At 39.6% G+C, this 18,930-nt stretch overlaps 1 protein-coding gene across 3 annotated transcripts in view; it reads left to right on the top strand.

The window, feature by feature from the left end:
• Positions 1 to 7,368: 7,368 nt before the first annotated feature.
• The window catches only part of XPOT (exportin for tRNA), a gene marked incomplete at both ends in the record, with an annotated part of 37,943 nt that continues 26,381 nt past the window's right edge, over positions 7,369 to 18,930 (top strand). The window contains 7 exons of one of the 3 annotated variants that reach the window (XM_080705405.1): positions 7,369 to 7,443; positions 9,990 to 10,072; positions 12,555 to 12,611; positions 13,436 to 13,505; positions 14,416 to 14,634; positions 16,794 to 16,978; positions 17,082 to 17,250. In XM_080705405.1, the coding sequence (XP_080561531.1) occupies positions 7,384 to 7,443; positions 9,990 to 10,072; positions 12,555 to 12,611; positions 13,436 to 13,505; positions 14,416 to 14,634; positions 16,794 to 16,978; positions 17,082 to 17,250 (843 nt within the window). The remainder of the gene's footprint in view (positions 7,444 to 9,989; positions 10,073 to 12,554; positions 12,612 to 13,435; positions 13,506 to 14,415; positions 14,635 to 16,793; positions 16,979 to 17,081; positions 17,251 to 18,930) is intronic. The other 2 variants (XM_080705406.1, XM_080705407.1) reach the window with 2 other exon arrangements.

The following is an 18,930-nucleotide window of genomic DNA, read 5'->3' as shown; positions in this document are numbered from 1 at the left end:
ACAAACAAACAAACAAAAACAAAAAACGACAACCATAAAGCCGAGCGTGGTGGCACTTGGGAGGCTGAGACAGGAGGATCGCAGTTCATGGCTAGCTTCAGCTACTGCTTAGTGAGGCCCTTTGCAACTCAGTGAGACCCTCTTTCAAAATAAAGAATAAAAAATAGGACTGGGGGTGTCGCTCGGAGGTAGAATGACTGGGGTTCTATCCCCAGTACCACAAAAATGAAGAAATAAAGAAAGAAGAAAGAAAGAAAGAAAGAAAGAAAGAAAGAAAGAGAAATAAATAAATAAATAAATAAATAAATAAATAAATAAATAAATTAGGGCTGGGGGTTTAGCTCGGAGGTAGAATGCCCCTCGGTTCCATCTCCAGTACTGAAAAAAAACATAAAAATTTAATATAAAACAAATTAAAATATATCAATGGCATGGAAAGGCTTCATGAGGGAGTTAGCATTTAATTAATGCTCAAGGAGAAAAGCAACTATTCTTTTTCCCTTTTATTATAGTCAGGGTATATGGTACTGGAGGTTGAAGCCAGGGGCCATGTCTCTCTGAGCTACATTTCAGTCCTTTTAAAAAATTTTTTTTATAGATCTTGAAACATTGTCTCACTAAGTTGCTGAAGCTGGCCTCAAACCTGTAATTCTCCTGTCCCAGCCTCTCAAAGCCTGGGGTTACAAGTATGTACCACCATACCTGGTGTAGTATAGAGTTTAAAGTGTGTTTTCTGGTGATGAAAGCGGAACATGACGACCACTGATAGTTTGTAAAATACCCCAAAATTTACAATAAAACAAGCCACCTCACAACCTCAGCTCCTCGGAGTTCAAGTCATGGATGTGTGTCCTCCATTGAAGGTGACGTGGAACTCTGAGGTTCTAACTGAGTAGATGTTCTACTAAAGTAGAACAGATAAGTAATGGAACAGAACAGGTAGGTGATAAAGAACACTGCTGAAATAGAACTGAGTAACTGACAATAAGAGGATAAAGTGCCTGGTGGTCATTGAGATAAGCTTATGATAAACTCACCGGCAGATTAGCCAATAACAAGAGGAAAATACATTTTATGGAGAAGATCATGACTTTTTAGTGGTTTTAGACAGTGTCTTAGGCAGTTTAGGCTGCTATAAATTGCCACAGAAAAGGAGTTTTAAACAACAAACGTTCATTTCTCGTGTTTCTGGAGTGTGCAAGGTGTAGGCAGACCCAATGTCTGGTGAAGGCCTGCTCTCTGGTATGGCTGATTTCTTGTATCTTCACGTGGTGGAAAGCAAGCTAGCTTTTTCTTTTTCTTTCCTTTTTTTTCTTTTTGGTACTGAAGGTTGAACTCAGAAGCATTCTACCTCTGGGTCACCCCCCTAGACCTATTTTATTTTTATTTTGATACAGGATCTTGCTAAGTTTATGATGGAGCTCACTAAATTGATGAGACTGGCCTCAAACATGTGATCCTCCAGCCTCAACCTCCCAAGTGCTGGTGTACACCTGTACAATGTACAGGTGTGTGCCACCATGCTCAGCTAGCAAGCCTGTTTTAAGAGAACTTAAATAAAAAGGACTCAATCCTCATGACCTAATTGCTTCCCCAAAGCCCCACATCCAAATACTATCACAGTGGTATTAGGCTTCAACATATGAAACTGGAGGGGGGGGGGATGAATATTCAGTCTACCGCAGACATGTTAAGGAAATGAATATTCAGTCTACCGCAGAGTTGAGGTGCTGGTAAGCCATGTAGGTATCTTGGAATGAAGTTCGAAGTACAGAAAATCAGAAGAACTGGAGGTCATCTTTACAGCACTGAATTTTGAAACTACAAGTAGATGATTATTGAGGGAGCAAATGTAGGTAAAAGAAAATCAGATGGCTATAGGCTTGTTAACTAAGTAACACTTTTTGATCATAAATCTAACAAGAAAGGCGCGTACCACTGATATAATTGGTGGGCCTACCCCTGCATTGGGTTGGGGGAGGTAAAAAGACTATTGGCTAAGCAGGATAGGAGGAAGGAAATAATGAATACTTATAAAGACTGTTCTGTGCTTTCAAAAAACTTTAGTGCCTTAACTTTCAAGGCACTCGTCCCTCTGACGCAGTGCTTTGATGGTCTGTCCCTTCTTTGTATCTGTGTAATAATAAAAATTGCTTAAGCGTGCAGCAGTATAGTTCTATTTTTTTTTCCCCCTAAACCAGTTAAGAACAAGAACCCACGTCTACCTTTACAACTAAGTTGCGGGGGTGGGCATGGGGTGGGAGCTTCCCAAGCAGCTGAAGCTGGCCCCAAACCTGCGATCCTCGATCCTCACGTCTCAGCCTCCCAAGTACTGGGATTAGAAGCGTGCGCCATAGCGCATGGCCTTACAGTGAATTTTAAAAGTCTGCGCTTATCAGATCCTCGGGCTCCTGACCTTGGACACGTGGAATCACAGAAGAGGACTTAACTCACACGTGGTTTCAACCACACCACCCTGGGGCTGGGAACTCAGTTCTCTAACCTTCCAACTATCTGATGGGCCTCTGGCAGGCGGGGAGCTACCCTAACCCGACACTGACGCGGGCTGAGCTCGCCCGCCGCGGGAAACCCGGCCGGATGCCCCATCCCGGCATGCACCACAGGCCCCGGCGGCCACGCCCCCCGGCGAGCTCCTGGGAGCGCGGTGCGCCCGCCGCCCGGAAGCGCCGCCCGCGCGCTGCATGCCGGGAGTTGTAGGCCCGGGCCCCAGCCGCGGGCTGCCGTCCGCACGCCGCATGAGGCCCCTGGAGCTGGCCCGCGCGGCAGCGACGCGGGGAACGCGCTGCGCGCTGACTCAGCGGCGACGGTGGCGGCGGCGTTAGCCGGCCCGGGCGCTCTCTCCCTGGCTTGGGCGCCGACCCCGCCCGCCCGCTCGCTAGCCTGCCTGCTCCGTGCCACGCAGGAGAGGGCGCCGGGGGACGCGGAGGCGCGGCAGGCGCGCGGCCCCGGCCAGCTCGGGCTCCGGCGGCCGTGGCGGAGGACGACGGCGACGAGGACTAGGGCCGCCCTCCTGGCCCCCGGCGCGCGGCGCCCCTCCACCCCGCCGCCCGGCCCTCGGGAGCGCAGGCGGGGAGGCGAGATGGAGCGATAGGGAAGGTGACTCGAGGTCGGGGGTGCGGGGACCGGCACCCGCTCGGTGAAGTTGGCCGGCCGGAGCCGGCCGGGGTGCGGGCCGGGGGCCCTCCATGGCGGCGCGCCCCGGGACGGGGTGGGGGTGGTGCGAGCCGGGGCCGCCCGCGTCCCGAGTGCGTGGCCGCCAGTTGCCGGGCGTTTCATCACCCGAGCTGCCACGAGGCTGGGTTCGGGGAGGGATGGGCAGCGTGGGGGCGAGGCCGCCCGGGAAGGTGCACGCGCCCGCGCCCCACTCCAGCCCACTGGGAGTAGTAGTTGTAACGTGTCCCAGCAGTTTCGGTAGTAGGGACTCAAACTTGATTCGCCCTGCACCCCGTTACAGAAGGGAGATAAAGTGTTTTTTCTGTGTAACAATTTGCCAGCACGGACCCTCCATTTCTCTTTTTCCTTGTGGTGCAGTAGAAGTAGAGAAGCGTAATGTTTCCCTGTAACCAGAAAAACGAGTACTTTTTGGAAGCACTAATTTGTTACTGGGGGAAGTTACGTGTTATTAAAGCGACTTGTCAGCCTGATGTTAAAAGGCTGGAAAGATTAAGTCCTAGTGTTTTAAACAGTCGTCAGTGGGCGTGGAGGAATTTTTCCAAATTGTTTTGATTTTTGACTTGGCTGCCCTGGAAAAGTTTAAAGAGTTTAATAGTTCAAGTATACTGTTGCCTTTCTGGACGGCAACCATTGCAAGATGTGTAACTGAAGTGTTTTCCATATTGTAGCAAATGTTTAATCCTGCATGGATGTGTCGTGTTAGAATTCTACGTGTTCATACTACCTTTTACTTGAAAGGTAGTTACCTTTTTCCTGGAGGTGTAGCGTTTCATTTGTTTGTACAGTTTTAGGTGATTTATCTTGTTTCCTTCCATATTGGTTAGCCAGATTCCTACTCAGGGGAATTTCCTTCCCCACTGACTACTGTAACAAGTTTGTTTCCTTAGGTATTTTTCGGTAGGACCACTTGTTTTTTCTCTTGATAGGGTCAGAGTGAGGTGACCAATCTTAAGCAGTTTCCCTAAAGCCATGGCAAATAAAAGAAGTTTTTAGAGGACTTCTCAATCTGGAAATCATAGAAACTCAAAAATTGCCTCCCCTCACCCCCGTGTGTCTGAGCAGTTTAGTGAGACCCTGTTTTAAAAAAAAAAAAAAACTTACGAAGAAGATCTAGATCAGAGGTAGAATGCCCCTGAGTTCAACCCCCCAGAATACCTCATGCTGATCTGCTAGTTTAGGAATGCTCTAGGTAGCTCCCATTCCTGTGTGTCTACCTCTGAATTAATAACCTATTTGGGCCCATCATGTGCCTGGCACACTTTGCATACTTAATATTATTGAAGTCTTTACAACTTTACCACGTAGCTGGTCTTTTTCCTATTTCATGGGGTTCTCAGGTTGTACATTTTTGTGGCCCCCGTTTTTTTTTTTTTTAATAAAATGATTGGAATATAAACCCATATCTTTTTAAATCCTAAACCTGTATTCTACATTCTAGGGACACAGTGATGAATATTCCAGTCTTTGCCCTTTAAGGCTAATAAGAGAAAACTAGTAAGTTGGCAATGAAGACATAGCAGTGCTTAAGGGGTACCTAATCCAAATTGGAAGGATAATAGGGGTCAAAGATGCATTCTTGAAATAAATGACCTCTAAGTTGAATTTTGAAGGATAAGCAGGGGTTAACCACATAAGTGAAAAGATCAGTGTGTGCACAAATGAAGACACCCCTGGAGAGCTGCCTTGTGATGCAGTACTGGCCTTGCAGAGCTGGGCTACAGAATGGCGAGCAGTTGTTCAAAAGAAACGAGATCTTAATCCTGAGGGCAGTGGGAAATGACATTGTTTTGCTGTAGTCTGCAGGTATGTTGTGAGCCATAAGAAAAGAGGCTGAGCTTTCTTCTCCAAGACTGGTGGCCTGTATCCTGAGTTATCATTTTATTTCAGCAGGCCTAGGAAAGACAGAAAAGTGTAAGGTCCTGGCATACATCATTCCTAAAAATCTGCCCCCCACACACACATGCACCACCACCAAGAGTCTGCTGGCCTCTTTAGGTTCTTCTTGATTATGATAATTTTAAAAACAGGCCAATCAAACAAGCTGAGCCTGGTGGTACACACCTGTAATCTAGTTCTTGGGAGGATGAGACAGGAGGATCACAGGTTCAAAGGCAGCCTCAGCAATTTAGAGACTCACCAATTTAGCAAGGCCTGAGCCTGACCAGGCGTGGTGGCACATGCTTGTAATCCCAGTACTGGGGAGGCTGAGACAGAAGGATTGCACAGGTTTGAAGTCAGTCTCAGCTACTTGGTGAGGCTCTCAGAAGCTTAGTGAGACCATCTCCAAATAAAATATATAATAGGTCTGGGAGTGTAGCCCAGAGGTAGAAAGCCCTGGTACTACGTCCCCAGTACCACAAAAGAAAATAAAAATAAAAAAACACAAGCCAGGGCCGGGCGTAGTGGCGCACACTTGTAATCCCCAGAGACAGGAGGATCACACAGGTTTGAAGCCAGCCTTGCTGGTTTAAGAGATCCTGTTTCCAAATAAAAATGTGAAATAGGTCTGGGAGTGTAGCCTGGAGGTAGAAGGATTTCTAGGAACCCTAGTACCACAAAAAAAAAAAAAAAAAATACGAGCTGGGCACACGCTTGTAATTCCAGCATTTGGAAAACTGAGACAGGAGGATCACAATTCATAGACAGCTTCAGCTACTACTTAGTGGAACCCTTTGCAACTCAGTGAAACCCTGTTTCAAAATAAAGAATAAGCTGGGCTGGTGGCGCATGCTTGTAATCCCAGCATTTGGGAGGCTGAGACTGAAGGATCGCGGTTCGCAGACAACCTCAGCTATTTAGTGAGGCCCTCAGCAATTCAGTGAGATCCGGTTTCAAAATAAAGAATAAAAAATAGGACAGGGGTATAGCTTGGAGGTCGAATGCCCCTGGGTTCCATCCCCAGACCCGGGAAAAAAAAAAATAGGGCTGGGGTGTCACTCGGAGGTAGAGCCCCTACCTTCCAGGTTTCTGTCACCAGTACTGGGGGAAAAAAAATAAGGCTGGGGGTACAGCTCAGAGGTAGAATGACTCTGGGTTCAATCTCCAGTATCACACACACAAAGTCCTACAGCTTTCTAATGGGTATAGTCAGTCCTATTATTCCTACCTCAGTCTAGGCAACTTTGTGAGACCAATTTCAAATTAAAAAGGGCTGGGAGTATAACCTCATGGCTCACTCTGGGTTCAATCTCCTAGTTCCACACATAGGGGGAAAAAAATGATCTTGTATAAGAGAAGTCAGTTCATTTATAAATTTTTAAATCTGTTAAAATAATTTATGTAAAATACATTTCTAGAATTAGCTGTCAAGAACAAACCTATAAAAGGCAAAACCAGTCCATTGTTTAAAAACTAAGTGACTGGTTTTTCTCTCCCTCTCATTCAATTTCTCTTGCAGTACTTTATGTAAACATACCGGAAGGATATTAAACTCTAAAGTCAGGCATTCCAACTCTTTGTGTGTGTGTTATTTGGGATGGAACCCAGGGGCTTTCTACCTCCAATCTACACCCCCACACCTGTTTTATATTTTATTATATATATATAATATATTATTTTATTATTTTATAAATACCCCTCACCTAAACCCCTCACCTAAGATGCTGAGGCTGGCTTTGAACCTGTGGTACTCCTGTCTCAGGCTCCCAAGTAACTGGGATTACAAGTGTGTGCCACCACACCCATCTTCAACTTTTTTTTCTTTTACAAGACTTGTGATATTAGTATCTGGGAGTAGGGAAATTACTGTAATTACTATAACAAGATAATCTGGATTTGTTTTGTTATTTTTGTCTTACACAGCTGTATTTTAAGTCATGGAGATAAGTAACAACATCACACACTTTAGATGCTTCTGTTTAAAGAAGGAAATAATTTCTGTACTTAATACAGACTTTCAAGAATACGATAACTTGGGAGCTTTAATGGCGTACTTCTTAGATTTTTGGAAATTAGAGTTTTTAACAGGACCAATTCTTCTGAGACTTAGGCTCTATTGTAACTTGTGCAAATTTTTAAAGATTTTTAGAACACTTAAGATTTTTTATATTTTGATTACTTCTGATATTTTCTTTATTTAGTACTGTTTTCTCTCACCTTTGTTTTTTATGTACAGATGTTTGTGGATTCTTCTGTGGGGTCAGAGGGCACACCTATTGTAATCAGAAAACTCCAAGTATAACAGCAAGGATGGATGAGCAGGCTCTTTTAGGGCTAAATCCAAATGCTGATTCAGACTTCAGACAAAGGGTAAGTTAGTCTGCTTAAACTTTTTAAAAAAAAATGCTGCCACAAATACACATTAGAGGATTTGAATAAAAAGTTGATCTGCTAATTTGGGAAGATATGAATAAAGACAAACAGGTTCGATGTACATATATTCATAATACAGAAACAGTAAGTGTTGTGATTTATTTTCAGTTTAGTTGGCTGAACCAAAGTATAATCTCATATGATTCTGGTCAGATATTATACAACATTGGTCAATATTTCTCATTATTAAAACATTTTTTGTTTTTGTTTGTGTTTGTTTTTTTGGTGGTACTGGAAGTGGAACCCAGAGGTCTATACTCCCAGACCTATTTTCTACTTAATTTGGAAACAGGGTCTCACTAAGTAGCTGAGGCTGGCTTCAAACTGTGTGATCCTCCTGTCTCAGCCTCCCAAGCGCCGGGATTACAAGCGTGCTCCACCACACCCGGCTTATTAAAATGTTTTAACACGAGATTGTTCAAGAGACTTTCCATAGAAGCAAACATACATATTTTCCCATTGCGTGGCTTGGTTTATCCAAGCTATTTAACTCCTGTGTTAGTGGTATGTAACATCCTTGTTATTAAGCCCAGGCAGATGTGTAAAAAAGCAGTTAGGATATTCCATGTCTTAAGTCATATAAAATGATTACTATATGACAAGGAGTCCATTAGGTGCTAGGATATTTGGATAAATGTAAACAGTGAAATATAATGTAACTCACAACTATAATCATCACTCTAGCTGAATGACAAAAGAAGAATCTAAAGCCTGTAATTAATTTTTTAAAGATGTGGGCGTTCAGAAGTATAGAGTTAAGAGGATGGAGAGTCATTTCTTTCTTCTTCTCAGCAAATAATACTTTTTATAAATTAGCTAAACTAGGTTAACAGTCTCACTAAATATTATAGCTTTTTTTGTTCTTATTTTAAGCAAAAATTTTTCAGGGGGATTAGTACTGGGAGTGGAACTCAGGGACACTATACCATCAAGCTACACCCCATCTCTATTTTTTATTCTTTATTTTGAAACAGGGTCTCACTAAGTAGTTGAGTCTGTCCTCAAGCTGTGATCCTCCTGTCTCAGCCTCCCAAATGTTGGGATTACAAGCATGCACCACCATGTCCTGCTTAAGCAAAAAACTTTTATAGTAGTGAAAAAAATCCCAAATAGTTTCTGGGTAGTTTTTTTGTGTTTTTTTTTTGTTTTTGTTTTTTTTGTTTTGTTTTGTTTTGTTTTGGTCCTAGGAATTGAACCCAGGAGCAGTCTACCTCATAGCTACATCCCCAGACCGATTTCCTTATTTGGAAACAGGGTCTTACTAGGTTACTGAGAGCCTCATTAAACTCTTTAGGCTGTCCTTGAACCTGCTATCCTCCTGTCTCAGCCTCCCAAGTACTAGGATTACAAGTGTGTGCCACCATATTAAGCTTCCAAGTAGTTTGAAACATAGTATATGCTTCTGCTGTTAATTAAATAACTAACCCTCCAGATACAGGTAAATAACAGAAATTGAGGTTTAAGCGTCTGGCCAGTTATAAGATACCTATCAAACTAGTTATCTATGTGCACACAAAAATTTCTTTATATGAGGCCTAAGCCACCTACCTTTAAGTAACTACTACACTAAATGAAGTTTCATAAATCTTATCTTTATCTGTTACATGTTTATTATAACTAAAAAAAGCCTTTGGTTAATTTTTTAAGTTATTAAATGTTCTTCCAAACCAACCCGAATAACAATGAATTAAAATGAAAAAGAGCCAGGTGTGGTGGCACATATTTGTAATCCTAGTATTTGGGAGGCTGAGATAGGAGGATCACAGGTTCTTGATCGGCCTCAGCTAGTTAGGCCCTTCAAAATTTATAACCTATTTCAAAATAAAGAATTAAAAATAGGGGTGGGGGTGTAACTTGGAGGTAGAAATCCCTGAGTTCAATCTCTAGTACTGCCAAAAAAGAAAGAAAGCTTGGTGGTTAGTTTCCACAATTTAGTGAGACCTTCAGCAACTTAGTGAAATCCTGATTCAAAATAAAAAAGAAAATAGGGCTAGTAGTATAGCATGGAGGTAGGATGCCCCTAGGTAGTATTAATGCCCCCCAGTATTTAAAAAAAAAAAAACCTCCTGTAGGTCAAATAACGTACACAATATGTTTTGTTTTTATAATCACTTCTTCAGTAGCAGATTTGCAATTAACTAAGAGAAATACTATTTTTAACCCATTTTATAATTGCAGATACTTCAGCAACATGGTACTTGATAAAACTCTTATATTTTCTTAGTCCTTAGAAAATCTTTGAGGCTTTCTTGAGCTAGCTCCTTTCCTATATGGAAACAAGTTTGGATATTTCTCTTGTATTTAGTCTTTTCTAGGAATAACTCATATGTTGCACATATTCAAAAGCAAAATTAGATGTCTTATCTACTTTTCTAATAAATTCATTGATTAATTATTGATTTGCTACTCTCCAAATATTTGTTTAGTATTAATAGAGGTTTGAGATCGACTATTCCAAATGTATTTCTTTGTTTTCCATTCAGGCCCTGGCCTATTTTGAGCAGTTAAAAATTTCCCCTGATGCCTGGCAGGCGTGTGCAGAAGCTCTAGCCCAGAGGACATACAGGTAATTAAAGGAAAATCCTAAGCCAGGCATGGTGGTACATGCTGTAATCCCAGTACTTGGGAGACTGAGACAGAAGGATCACAGGTTCAAGGCCAGCCTTGGTGACTTAGCAAGATACTCAGCAACCTAGCAAGACCCCGTTTCAAAACAAAAAATAGGGCTGGGATGTAGCTTTAAGGTAGAATGCCACTGAGTTTAATCCCATTACCATGAAAGGAAAGGAAAGAAAGAAAGAAGAAAGAAAGTCTATATGACATCTAAAATAAAATTTCTGTGAACGTGACAGGACATTTCTGTTGAACATAACATTTCTGAGCCAGACTTGTTGATGCATGCTTGTAATCCCAGTAGTTGGGAGACTGAAACAGGAGGATTGCAGGTTCGCAGCCTAAACAACTTAGTGATGCCCTCCAAACTATAAAGTAAAAATAGGGCTGGGGGTATAGCTTCAAGTACCCCTGGGCTTAATCCCCAGTGCTAATAAATAAGGAAATAAAATTGTAAATAAGCATAGCCAGGTGTGGTGGTGCATGCTTGTAATCCCCAAGCTTGGGAGATGGAGACAGGAGGATTCATGCAGGTTCAAAGCCAGCCTCACTGGCTTAAGAGACCCTGTTTCCAGATAAAATATAAAAAATAGGTCTGGGGGTGTAGCCCAGAGGTAGAAGGGTTCCATCCCCAGTACCACAAAATAAATAAATAAGCATAATATTTCTGTTAAATTTGCCTATGTTTGGAAAGTATTTTTATAAAAATGTTTTATAGCTTGCCTTTTAGAAAACCATTAGCATGTAGTCATTTAGTATAGAAATTAGAAAAATAGCCAAATACTTGGACTATTCCAGAATTGACTTTTCACTAAAACTATCCTAATTTTAAATTTTAAATTATTTTAGTATTCATTTTTGTTCATATCCATAATCCATCCTCTATAATTTCTAGCATGGGTCTCTCTATTGGATTGGGGCACAGTGAGTGCAAATTCCTAGGTATTTGCCAAATGTGTATAAGGTTACCACCCACCTCCCAAAGTGTGACTTTCTAAGTAGTCTAAAGCAGTCAACTTAATTTTTACAGAAACAAGAACTCTCTAACCATACTTATTTCACCAGTTCATATAATAGTTAATTAAATTACTTTCTTATAAAAGTAAAACTGGAATAGTGAGGCTTGTGGGAAAATCAACCAAATAGCATAGCAGAATGCACGGGGTTAATGCTGGCCTCCTGGCTGGAGCAGTTGGAATGCTGTGCTGTCTTCTGTGTGATAGCTGAAACCCAGTGCTTGAGTTTAGTGAAAGTTGATTTTGAGAACATCTTAGAGTAAATGAATGATGGCTTTTAATTAACATCTTACCATAGTTTATTTCTTGAGTGGAAAAATCTAAGTCTTAACATAATTCAGTTAAGGCTGTACTGTCATCCATAATAAAAACAAAAATCTAAGGTCTCACTAAAGATACTAATTTTAAAAAGTTTTCAAAGATTGTTTTATCTTTTCAAGTGAAATTACTTTGGTTAATTCATGTAGTCTAAATTAAGATGAACTCTCCATTGTTTGATTAATTAAACCTAGCCTAAACCAGCTATCTTGAATAAGCAGAGATTGTTGGATGCTAAAAGGACTTTTTTCTAGTTTCTAGCTGGCTCACTACAGCTCTGCATTGCCTCTAGAGAGACTAGAGAGACAGTTGGAAGTGGATAGTTGGTGGTTGCCAAGCTTTGCTCCCCTTTAAGAATGGCACATTATTTGTGATTTAGTTTCCTATATGAACTTTGAGATTCAACTGATTTTCTTTGTGGCCCTGCTTTAGATTTGGCTTCAATTAAACTGACTGTATGGTTGGATTTTAAGTAGGACTTGGTTAATGGTGTCTTGCTGTTGTACCATTTCTTATTTTACACCTAAACTTTCTGTCATAAGACAAAATTGTTCCAGGATGAACATCTAGAATTTAGGGGGAAGTTTTGGTTTATACAGCACTGTATCCAGGTATGTGTTCAATTTTTTGGCTATTTTGCTTGCTGGACTTAATGGAAATATTGAGTAATGTGAACAGTATTTAGAGTCCTCTTAGCTTTTTAATTTTTTAATTTTATTTATTTATTTTTTCAGTCCTAGGAATTGAACCAAGGGGCATTCTACCTCTGAGCTATATCCCCAGCTCTATTTTTTATTATTTATTTTGAAACAGGATCTCACTAAGTTATAGAGGGCCTCACTAAGTAGCTGAGGCTGATCAAGAACCTGCGATTCTCCTGTTTCAGCCTCCCAAGTACTAGGATTATAAGCATGTACCACCACACCCAGCATCCTCTTAGCTTTTGAAACAAACAGATTTGAATGTTATAAAATGAGGTGGTAAATAGAAAACAAACCAAAGGTCTGGTTTGAGAAACTTCAGCTTGTGTTCATTAATATTTTGCCTTTGTTTTCCCCAGTTCACTTTCTGATAATCTGATTTTCCTCTTTGCTTTTTCAGTGATGATCACATAAAATTTTTCTGCTTTCAAGTATTAGAACATCAGGTTAAATACAAGTAAGTCTTTTTCTCTGTTTTAACTGAGATATATGGGGAGAGGCTATTTTTCTATGTGGGTTTTCTTTTTTTATGGAAACCATACACAGGTTGTAAACTTACAACATGAGCTATTTACAGATTCTAGTTGTTTTTCCGTGTATCCCAAACTAAGTTACTTGTTTAAATTTTAAATTTAAAAATACAAGCTGGGTTTGGTGACACACACCTGAAATCCCACCTAGTACCTGAGAAGCTAAGACCAGAGGATTGTAGGTTTGATATCAGCCTCATGAACTTAATCAGTAACTTAGCAAGAACCTGTTTCCAAGTAAAATGTGAAATCAGTCTGGGGGTATAGTTTGGAAGAAAATGCCCCATGGTTCAGTCCTCAGCACCACAAAAAATTCAGACATTCCACAGAAAAATCAAATTTCTAACTTCTCTGGTTAAAAAAAAAAAAAAACAGATGATGTAGTATTCCTGTTTCCTACTTGACAACTCTGACAAGAGTTGAGTGTCAGCATTTGTGTTCAGAGCACCTGCTTTAATTTAAAAAATATTATGTACTGATTTAACCTGAGAATATGGATATAGTTTGTTTGAAAAATTATGTACCTATTATTTTGTTTCATCATAAACAGAGCCACAGGTCAAAGATGAATAACAATACACTATCTGCTGCTTACATCCTGTCTTTTCTTAAAGCAGAGGCATTAGAAGTTTATTATGGGAAACTTTAGATAATCCAGGGCTATCCAGACTTTCTGATGTATGAAACTTACCCTTCAAAACCATAGACACCAAATGTAGGCATTATTCTTTTTCTTCTCTATTTTGAACAGATATTCAGAACTAACCACTATTCAACAACAGCTAATTAGGGAGACGCTTATATCTTGGCTTCAAGCTCAGGTAAAGTAGTTAATTTCATTCAGAGTCTCAAATGATTTTTTATATTAAAAGTGCTAGTTTTAAAGATCATGAGTGGAAGGAAACTTAGTAATAACTTAAAATTATATCAGTAACTGAAACGTAACGCTTCCCATAACACAATTGATTGTTCTTAGAAGAAATTATATGAATTATTAAAACTCTGCCCATGAGGCCATGCTCAGTGGTACATGCCTATAATCCTAGTATTTGGGAGGCTGAGACAGGAGTATCCTAGGTTCCAGGCCAGCCTGCAGTATCTTAGAAAGACCCTGTTTCAAAGTAACTGAGGGTTACTGAGGGTCTATATAGCTCTGAGGTAGAAAGCCTCTAAATTCAATCCCCAGTGCCACAAAAATAAGAATAATAATAATTCTGCTCGAGTCAGGTGTGGTGGCGCGCCCCTGTAATCCCAGCATTTGGGAGGTTGAGAACGGTGGATTGCAGTTCGCAGACAGCCTCAGCTAATTAGTGAAACCCTCTGCAACTTAGTGAGACCCCATTTCAAAATAAAGAATAAAAAATGGGGCTGGGGTGTAGCTCAGAGGTCAAATGCCCCAGGGTTCCATCCCCAGACCCACACATACACAAATAATAATAATAATAATCATCATCATCATCATCATCATCATAATCATAATAATCATAATAATTTTTTTTTTCTCATGAAACTTAAAAGGTATAAAAGGGAGACGTAACCTTAGAAACTATTGGTTTGATTGTTGGCCAGTTACTTAAATATATGGGCAATTTTGACACAGCTTTTTTCACCTCTTACCTGGACCAGATTGAAGTTTGGTAGGGTTTTGCCTGCAAATAATAAATAGAAAAACAATGTGTTTTTTAGTCTTTTCAATTCAGATTTAATTTCATACATTATTTCTATTGTCAGATGCTGAATCCCCAACCAGAGAAGACCTTTATACGAAATAAAGCGGCCCAAGTCTTTGCCTTGCTTTTTGTTACAGAATATCTCACTAAATGGCCCAAGTTTTTTTTTGATATTCTCTCAGTAGTGAATCTTAATCCAAGGGGAATAGATCTGTACCTCCGAATACTCATGGCTATTGATTCAGAGTTGGTTGATCGTGATGTAGTTCATACATCAGAGGTAAGTTAGTTTGTGTTAACTTTTAATTTTTGTTGTTTTTTTGTTTGTTTTGTTTTGTTTTGTGGTGAGGGTAGAACTCGGGGCTTTTTTACCTCAGGGCTATACTCCCAGACCTATTTTATACTTTATTTGGAAACAGGGTCTCACTAAGTTGGTGAGAGCCTCACTAAGTAGCTGAGGCTGGCCTCGAGCCCATGTGATCCTCCTGTCTCAAGACGAGCCTTCCAAGCGCTGGGATTATAATCATGCGCCACCATGCCCAGCTTAATTTGTAGTTTTTAATGTGAATTTTATAGGAGGAAATGAGCATCTAGTGTAAAGGAGTGGGAAATTTGTTTTTTCCTTTTGAATAAACATTCTTATGAATAATTTTAAATTTACCAGTGTTCTGAATTTTATTGACAAATGAACTTAAACTTTTTTGGATTTTTTTCAGATGTAGGTTGAAATCAGTATTATATTAGATTTTTTAAAACTAGCCAGTGAAGTAAGTTGATTTTCTCATCCAGACATGGTTGTTCATACCTGTAATCCCAGTACTTGGGGGGCTGAGACAGAAGAGTTGCAGGGTCAACGTCAGCCTCAGAAACCTAGGAAGGCCCTTGGTAATAAGACTCTATTTTAAAAAAAAAAAAAAGTTAAGCCACTTGGGGTGGTGGATGCTTGTAATCCCAGTATTTGGGAGGCTGAGACAGGAGGATCACGGTTCACAGACAGCCTCAGCTACTTAGTGAGGCCCTTTGCAACTTAGACCCTGTTTCAAAATAAAAGAATTAAAATAAAAATAGGTCTGGGAGTGTAGCTTGGAGGTTGAAGTCCCCTGGGTTCAATCCCCAGTACCACAAAAATAAAGTAAAATTAAAAAGCTAACCAGGCATGGTGGCACATATTCATAATCCTGGTGCTTGAGAGGCTGAGGCATGAAGATCATAGATTTGCAGACAGCCTCAGCTACTTAATGAGGCCCTTCACAACTTAGTGAGACCCTGTTTCAAAATAAAGAATAAAGCTGGGCGTTGTGGCGCACGCTTGTAATCCCTGCACTTTGGAGGCCGAGACAAGAGGATCCCACAGGTTTGAAGCCAGCCTTGCTGACTTAAGAGACCCAGTTTCCAAATAAATATAAAATAGGTCTGGGAGTGTAGCCCGGAGGTAGAAGGGTTTCCAGGAACCCCAGTACCACCAAAATAATAATAATAATAATAATAATAATAATAATAATAAGAAGAAGAAGAAGAAGAAGAAGAAGAAGAAGAAGAAGAAGAAGAAGATCTCCAGTGTCCCCTCTCCCCAAAGTTTATTTTCTCAGAATTTCTTGAGAAGTATAGTCTATTTTTAATGCAACTATATAGTCCTTGAGCAAGGCAAAGGCATTGCTTATGAATTATTGGTTCTTGCTTTTTCTATATTTTCAGTCACATAACACATTAGTCTTTCTCTGTTCATTAACCAGTATAACTTTTGCCTTATTCTTAAGGGACACAATAGAGATGGCTTCAAATTTGTATTACAATAATAATAATAAGATCATTATAACTGAACTATTTTTAACTAAAGGGTATTAGCTTGCATTTTAGTTAACAGCCATTTCCTAGATAGTTTATCATGTTTACCTAATATTGGTAAATAACTCGCCACATGCTTAAGATTTTTTTTTTTTTCTTTTTTTCTTTTTTGTTTTCTTTTTTTCTTTTGTGGTACTGGGGGTTGAAACCCAGGGACTTTTCTACCTCCAGGTTTTACTCCCAGACCTGTTTTATACTTTATTTGGAAACAGGGTCTCACTAAGTTGCTTGAGAGCCTCACTAAAGTAGCTGAAGCCGGCTTTGAACCTGTGCGATCCTCCTGTCTCAGCCTTCTAGGCACTGGGATTACAAGTGTGCGCCACCACACCCGGCTCATGTTTTACGATTTCTAAGCAATGCTTATTTATAGTTTGTATTTAATAAGAGATTAAGTCTGGCACTGAGGATTAGAACGGAAAGAGGAAATACAAAGAATCACAGGATATGATTTTAAAGCTGATAAATAGGAAACAGTAGCAGGGAATGTGTTAACAAGTCTGGAAATTTAGTGTAGAGGAAATTACTGTGTGCAACTATATTCCAGTGTCAAACATTTTGTAAATCTACTTTGTTTTTGGTGTTTTGATTTTTTAGGAGGCTCGTAGGAATACGCTAATAAAAGATACCATGAGGGAACAGTGCATTCCAAATCTGGTGGAATCATGGTACCAAATCTTACAAAATTATCAGTATAGTAATTCCGAAGTGACATGTCAGTGCCTTGAAGTAGTTGGGGCTTATGTCTCTTGGATAGACTTATCCCTTATAGCCAATGATAGGTAAGTATGCCTATAATTTTAAAAACATAAACCTGAAAAGTACGGTACCTAAAATTTATGCATTCTAAAATGTAAAACAATCTTATTCTTCACCTATTCTCAGGTTTATAAATATGCTGCTAGGTCACATGTCAATAGAAGTTTTACGGGAAGAAGCATGTGACTGTTTATTTGAAATTGTAAATAAAGGAATGGACCCTGTTGATAAAATGAAACTAGTAGAATCCTTGTGTCAAGTATTACAGACTGCTGGGTTTTTCAGCATTGATCAGGTCAGTAAATTTACATATAAAGATTTTTAAATTCTTAACATAAAGAGATGATTAACTAAATATTATACTTGCTTTCTTTTTTCTTCCTAAAGATTGGAGACTTCTTGATAGTGGGGGGAGGGCTGGGGATTTAACCCAGGGGCAGTCTACTCCAAGCTACATCACCAGCCTGATTTTATTTATTTTAAAACGGGGTATTACTAGGTTGTTGAGAGTCTCACAACATTGCTAAAGCTATTCTTTCTTTCTTTATTTTTTTCCTCTCTCTTTTTTTTTTTCCGGGTCTGGGGATGGAACCCAGAGGCATTCGACCTCTGAGCTATACCCCCTGCCCTATTTTTTTTTTCTTTATTTTGAAACAGGGTCTCACTAAGTTGCAGAGGGCCTCACTGAGTAGCTGAGGCTGTCTGCACACCACAACCCTTCAGTCTCAGCCTCCCAAATGCTGGGATTACAAGCGTGTGCCACCAGGCCCGGCTGCTGAAACTGTTCTCTAACCTGCACTCTTCTTGTCTCAGCCTCCCAATTACTGGGATTACAAATGTGTGTCACCATGCCAGCTGCTCTACTTAATATTATAATAAACTTGTGTATCCAGAGATCTATAACATATGAAGATTGTATACGGTCGTAAGGATCATATCTCTTTTTTTGGATACTGAGGATTGAACCCAAGGACATTCTACCTCCAAGCTACATTCTCATCCCCTTTTTAAAGTTCTGGATGATGCCTACATTTGTGCATTTCTTACATAGTTTCCAGTGTTGATACTGCTTGTCTGTGGACCATACTTTGAGTAGCAAGGGGCCATGATATTTACATGATAGTGTATTCTAAACAAAATTAAAATCAGTAATTATAAAAGTTGTATTCTTGTCATTTGTTTGAATTTTAATGCATTGGAGCTATAAGAGTTTAGCCCCCTTTTTTTTTTTTGCAATACTGAAAATTGAACCTAGGACCTCACACATGGCTCAACAAATACTCTTATTACTGAGCTACATTTCCAGTCTATAAAGTCTTTTTAAATTTTAGCTGACAGAAATAAAAAAATTTTAAGATATCTTTGCATAGTGTTTTTTTTCCCCTTACAGATCATTAATAGCATTTTCTTAACCTTTCTGCTAATTGTTTTATTTAATCTTTGGTTTAAGAAAAATCTAAAATAATGAGAATAGAACCTGTTTCTCTTAAAGAGAACAGCTTAAAAGTTATTAATGAAAAAGTCGAAGTTTGAATTCTGGTTTTAATTCTGATAATGACCTGCAGATTACTATAGTAACAGTTCTGTTCTTGTCGGATAGTTGCCTAAATCAACTAGTATCAGAATGTACCATTGTAAATTGTTACATGTATCATAATATGCCAGCCTTAGCTTTATTACAACATATTTACCATCCAACAGTTCAGGGAAAAGAAGGTTCTGAAACAGCTGCTCTTTAATTTTTAAGCTTTTATAAGCTGATAATATTAATAGGGCTGTAGTTGTTTAAAATAGCTTAAAGAATACTAGTGAATACTAGTGAATAATGATAGAATAATTCAAATTCTGAAAATACCCTAGTCACAATGGTAGAATTACTAAATGTGTTATGTCCATTTAAAATTAAATCCTGTAATTGCAAGCGATTTCATACTAAAGTTTTATCTTTTACTCTTGGGGTAGCTGATTATAAATT

The sequence above is a fragment of the Muscardinus avellanarius genome (genome assembly GCF_963383645.1).
Source record: "Muscardinus avellanarius genome assembly, chromosome: 11".
NCBI lineage: Eukaryota > Metazoa > Chordata > Mammalia > Rodentia > Gliridae > Muscardinus > Muscardinus avellanarius.
The sequence above is the reverse complement of the archived record's forward strand: the minus strand, read 5'-3'. Positions and strand labels throughout refer to the sequence as shown.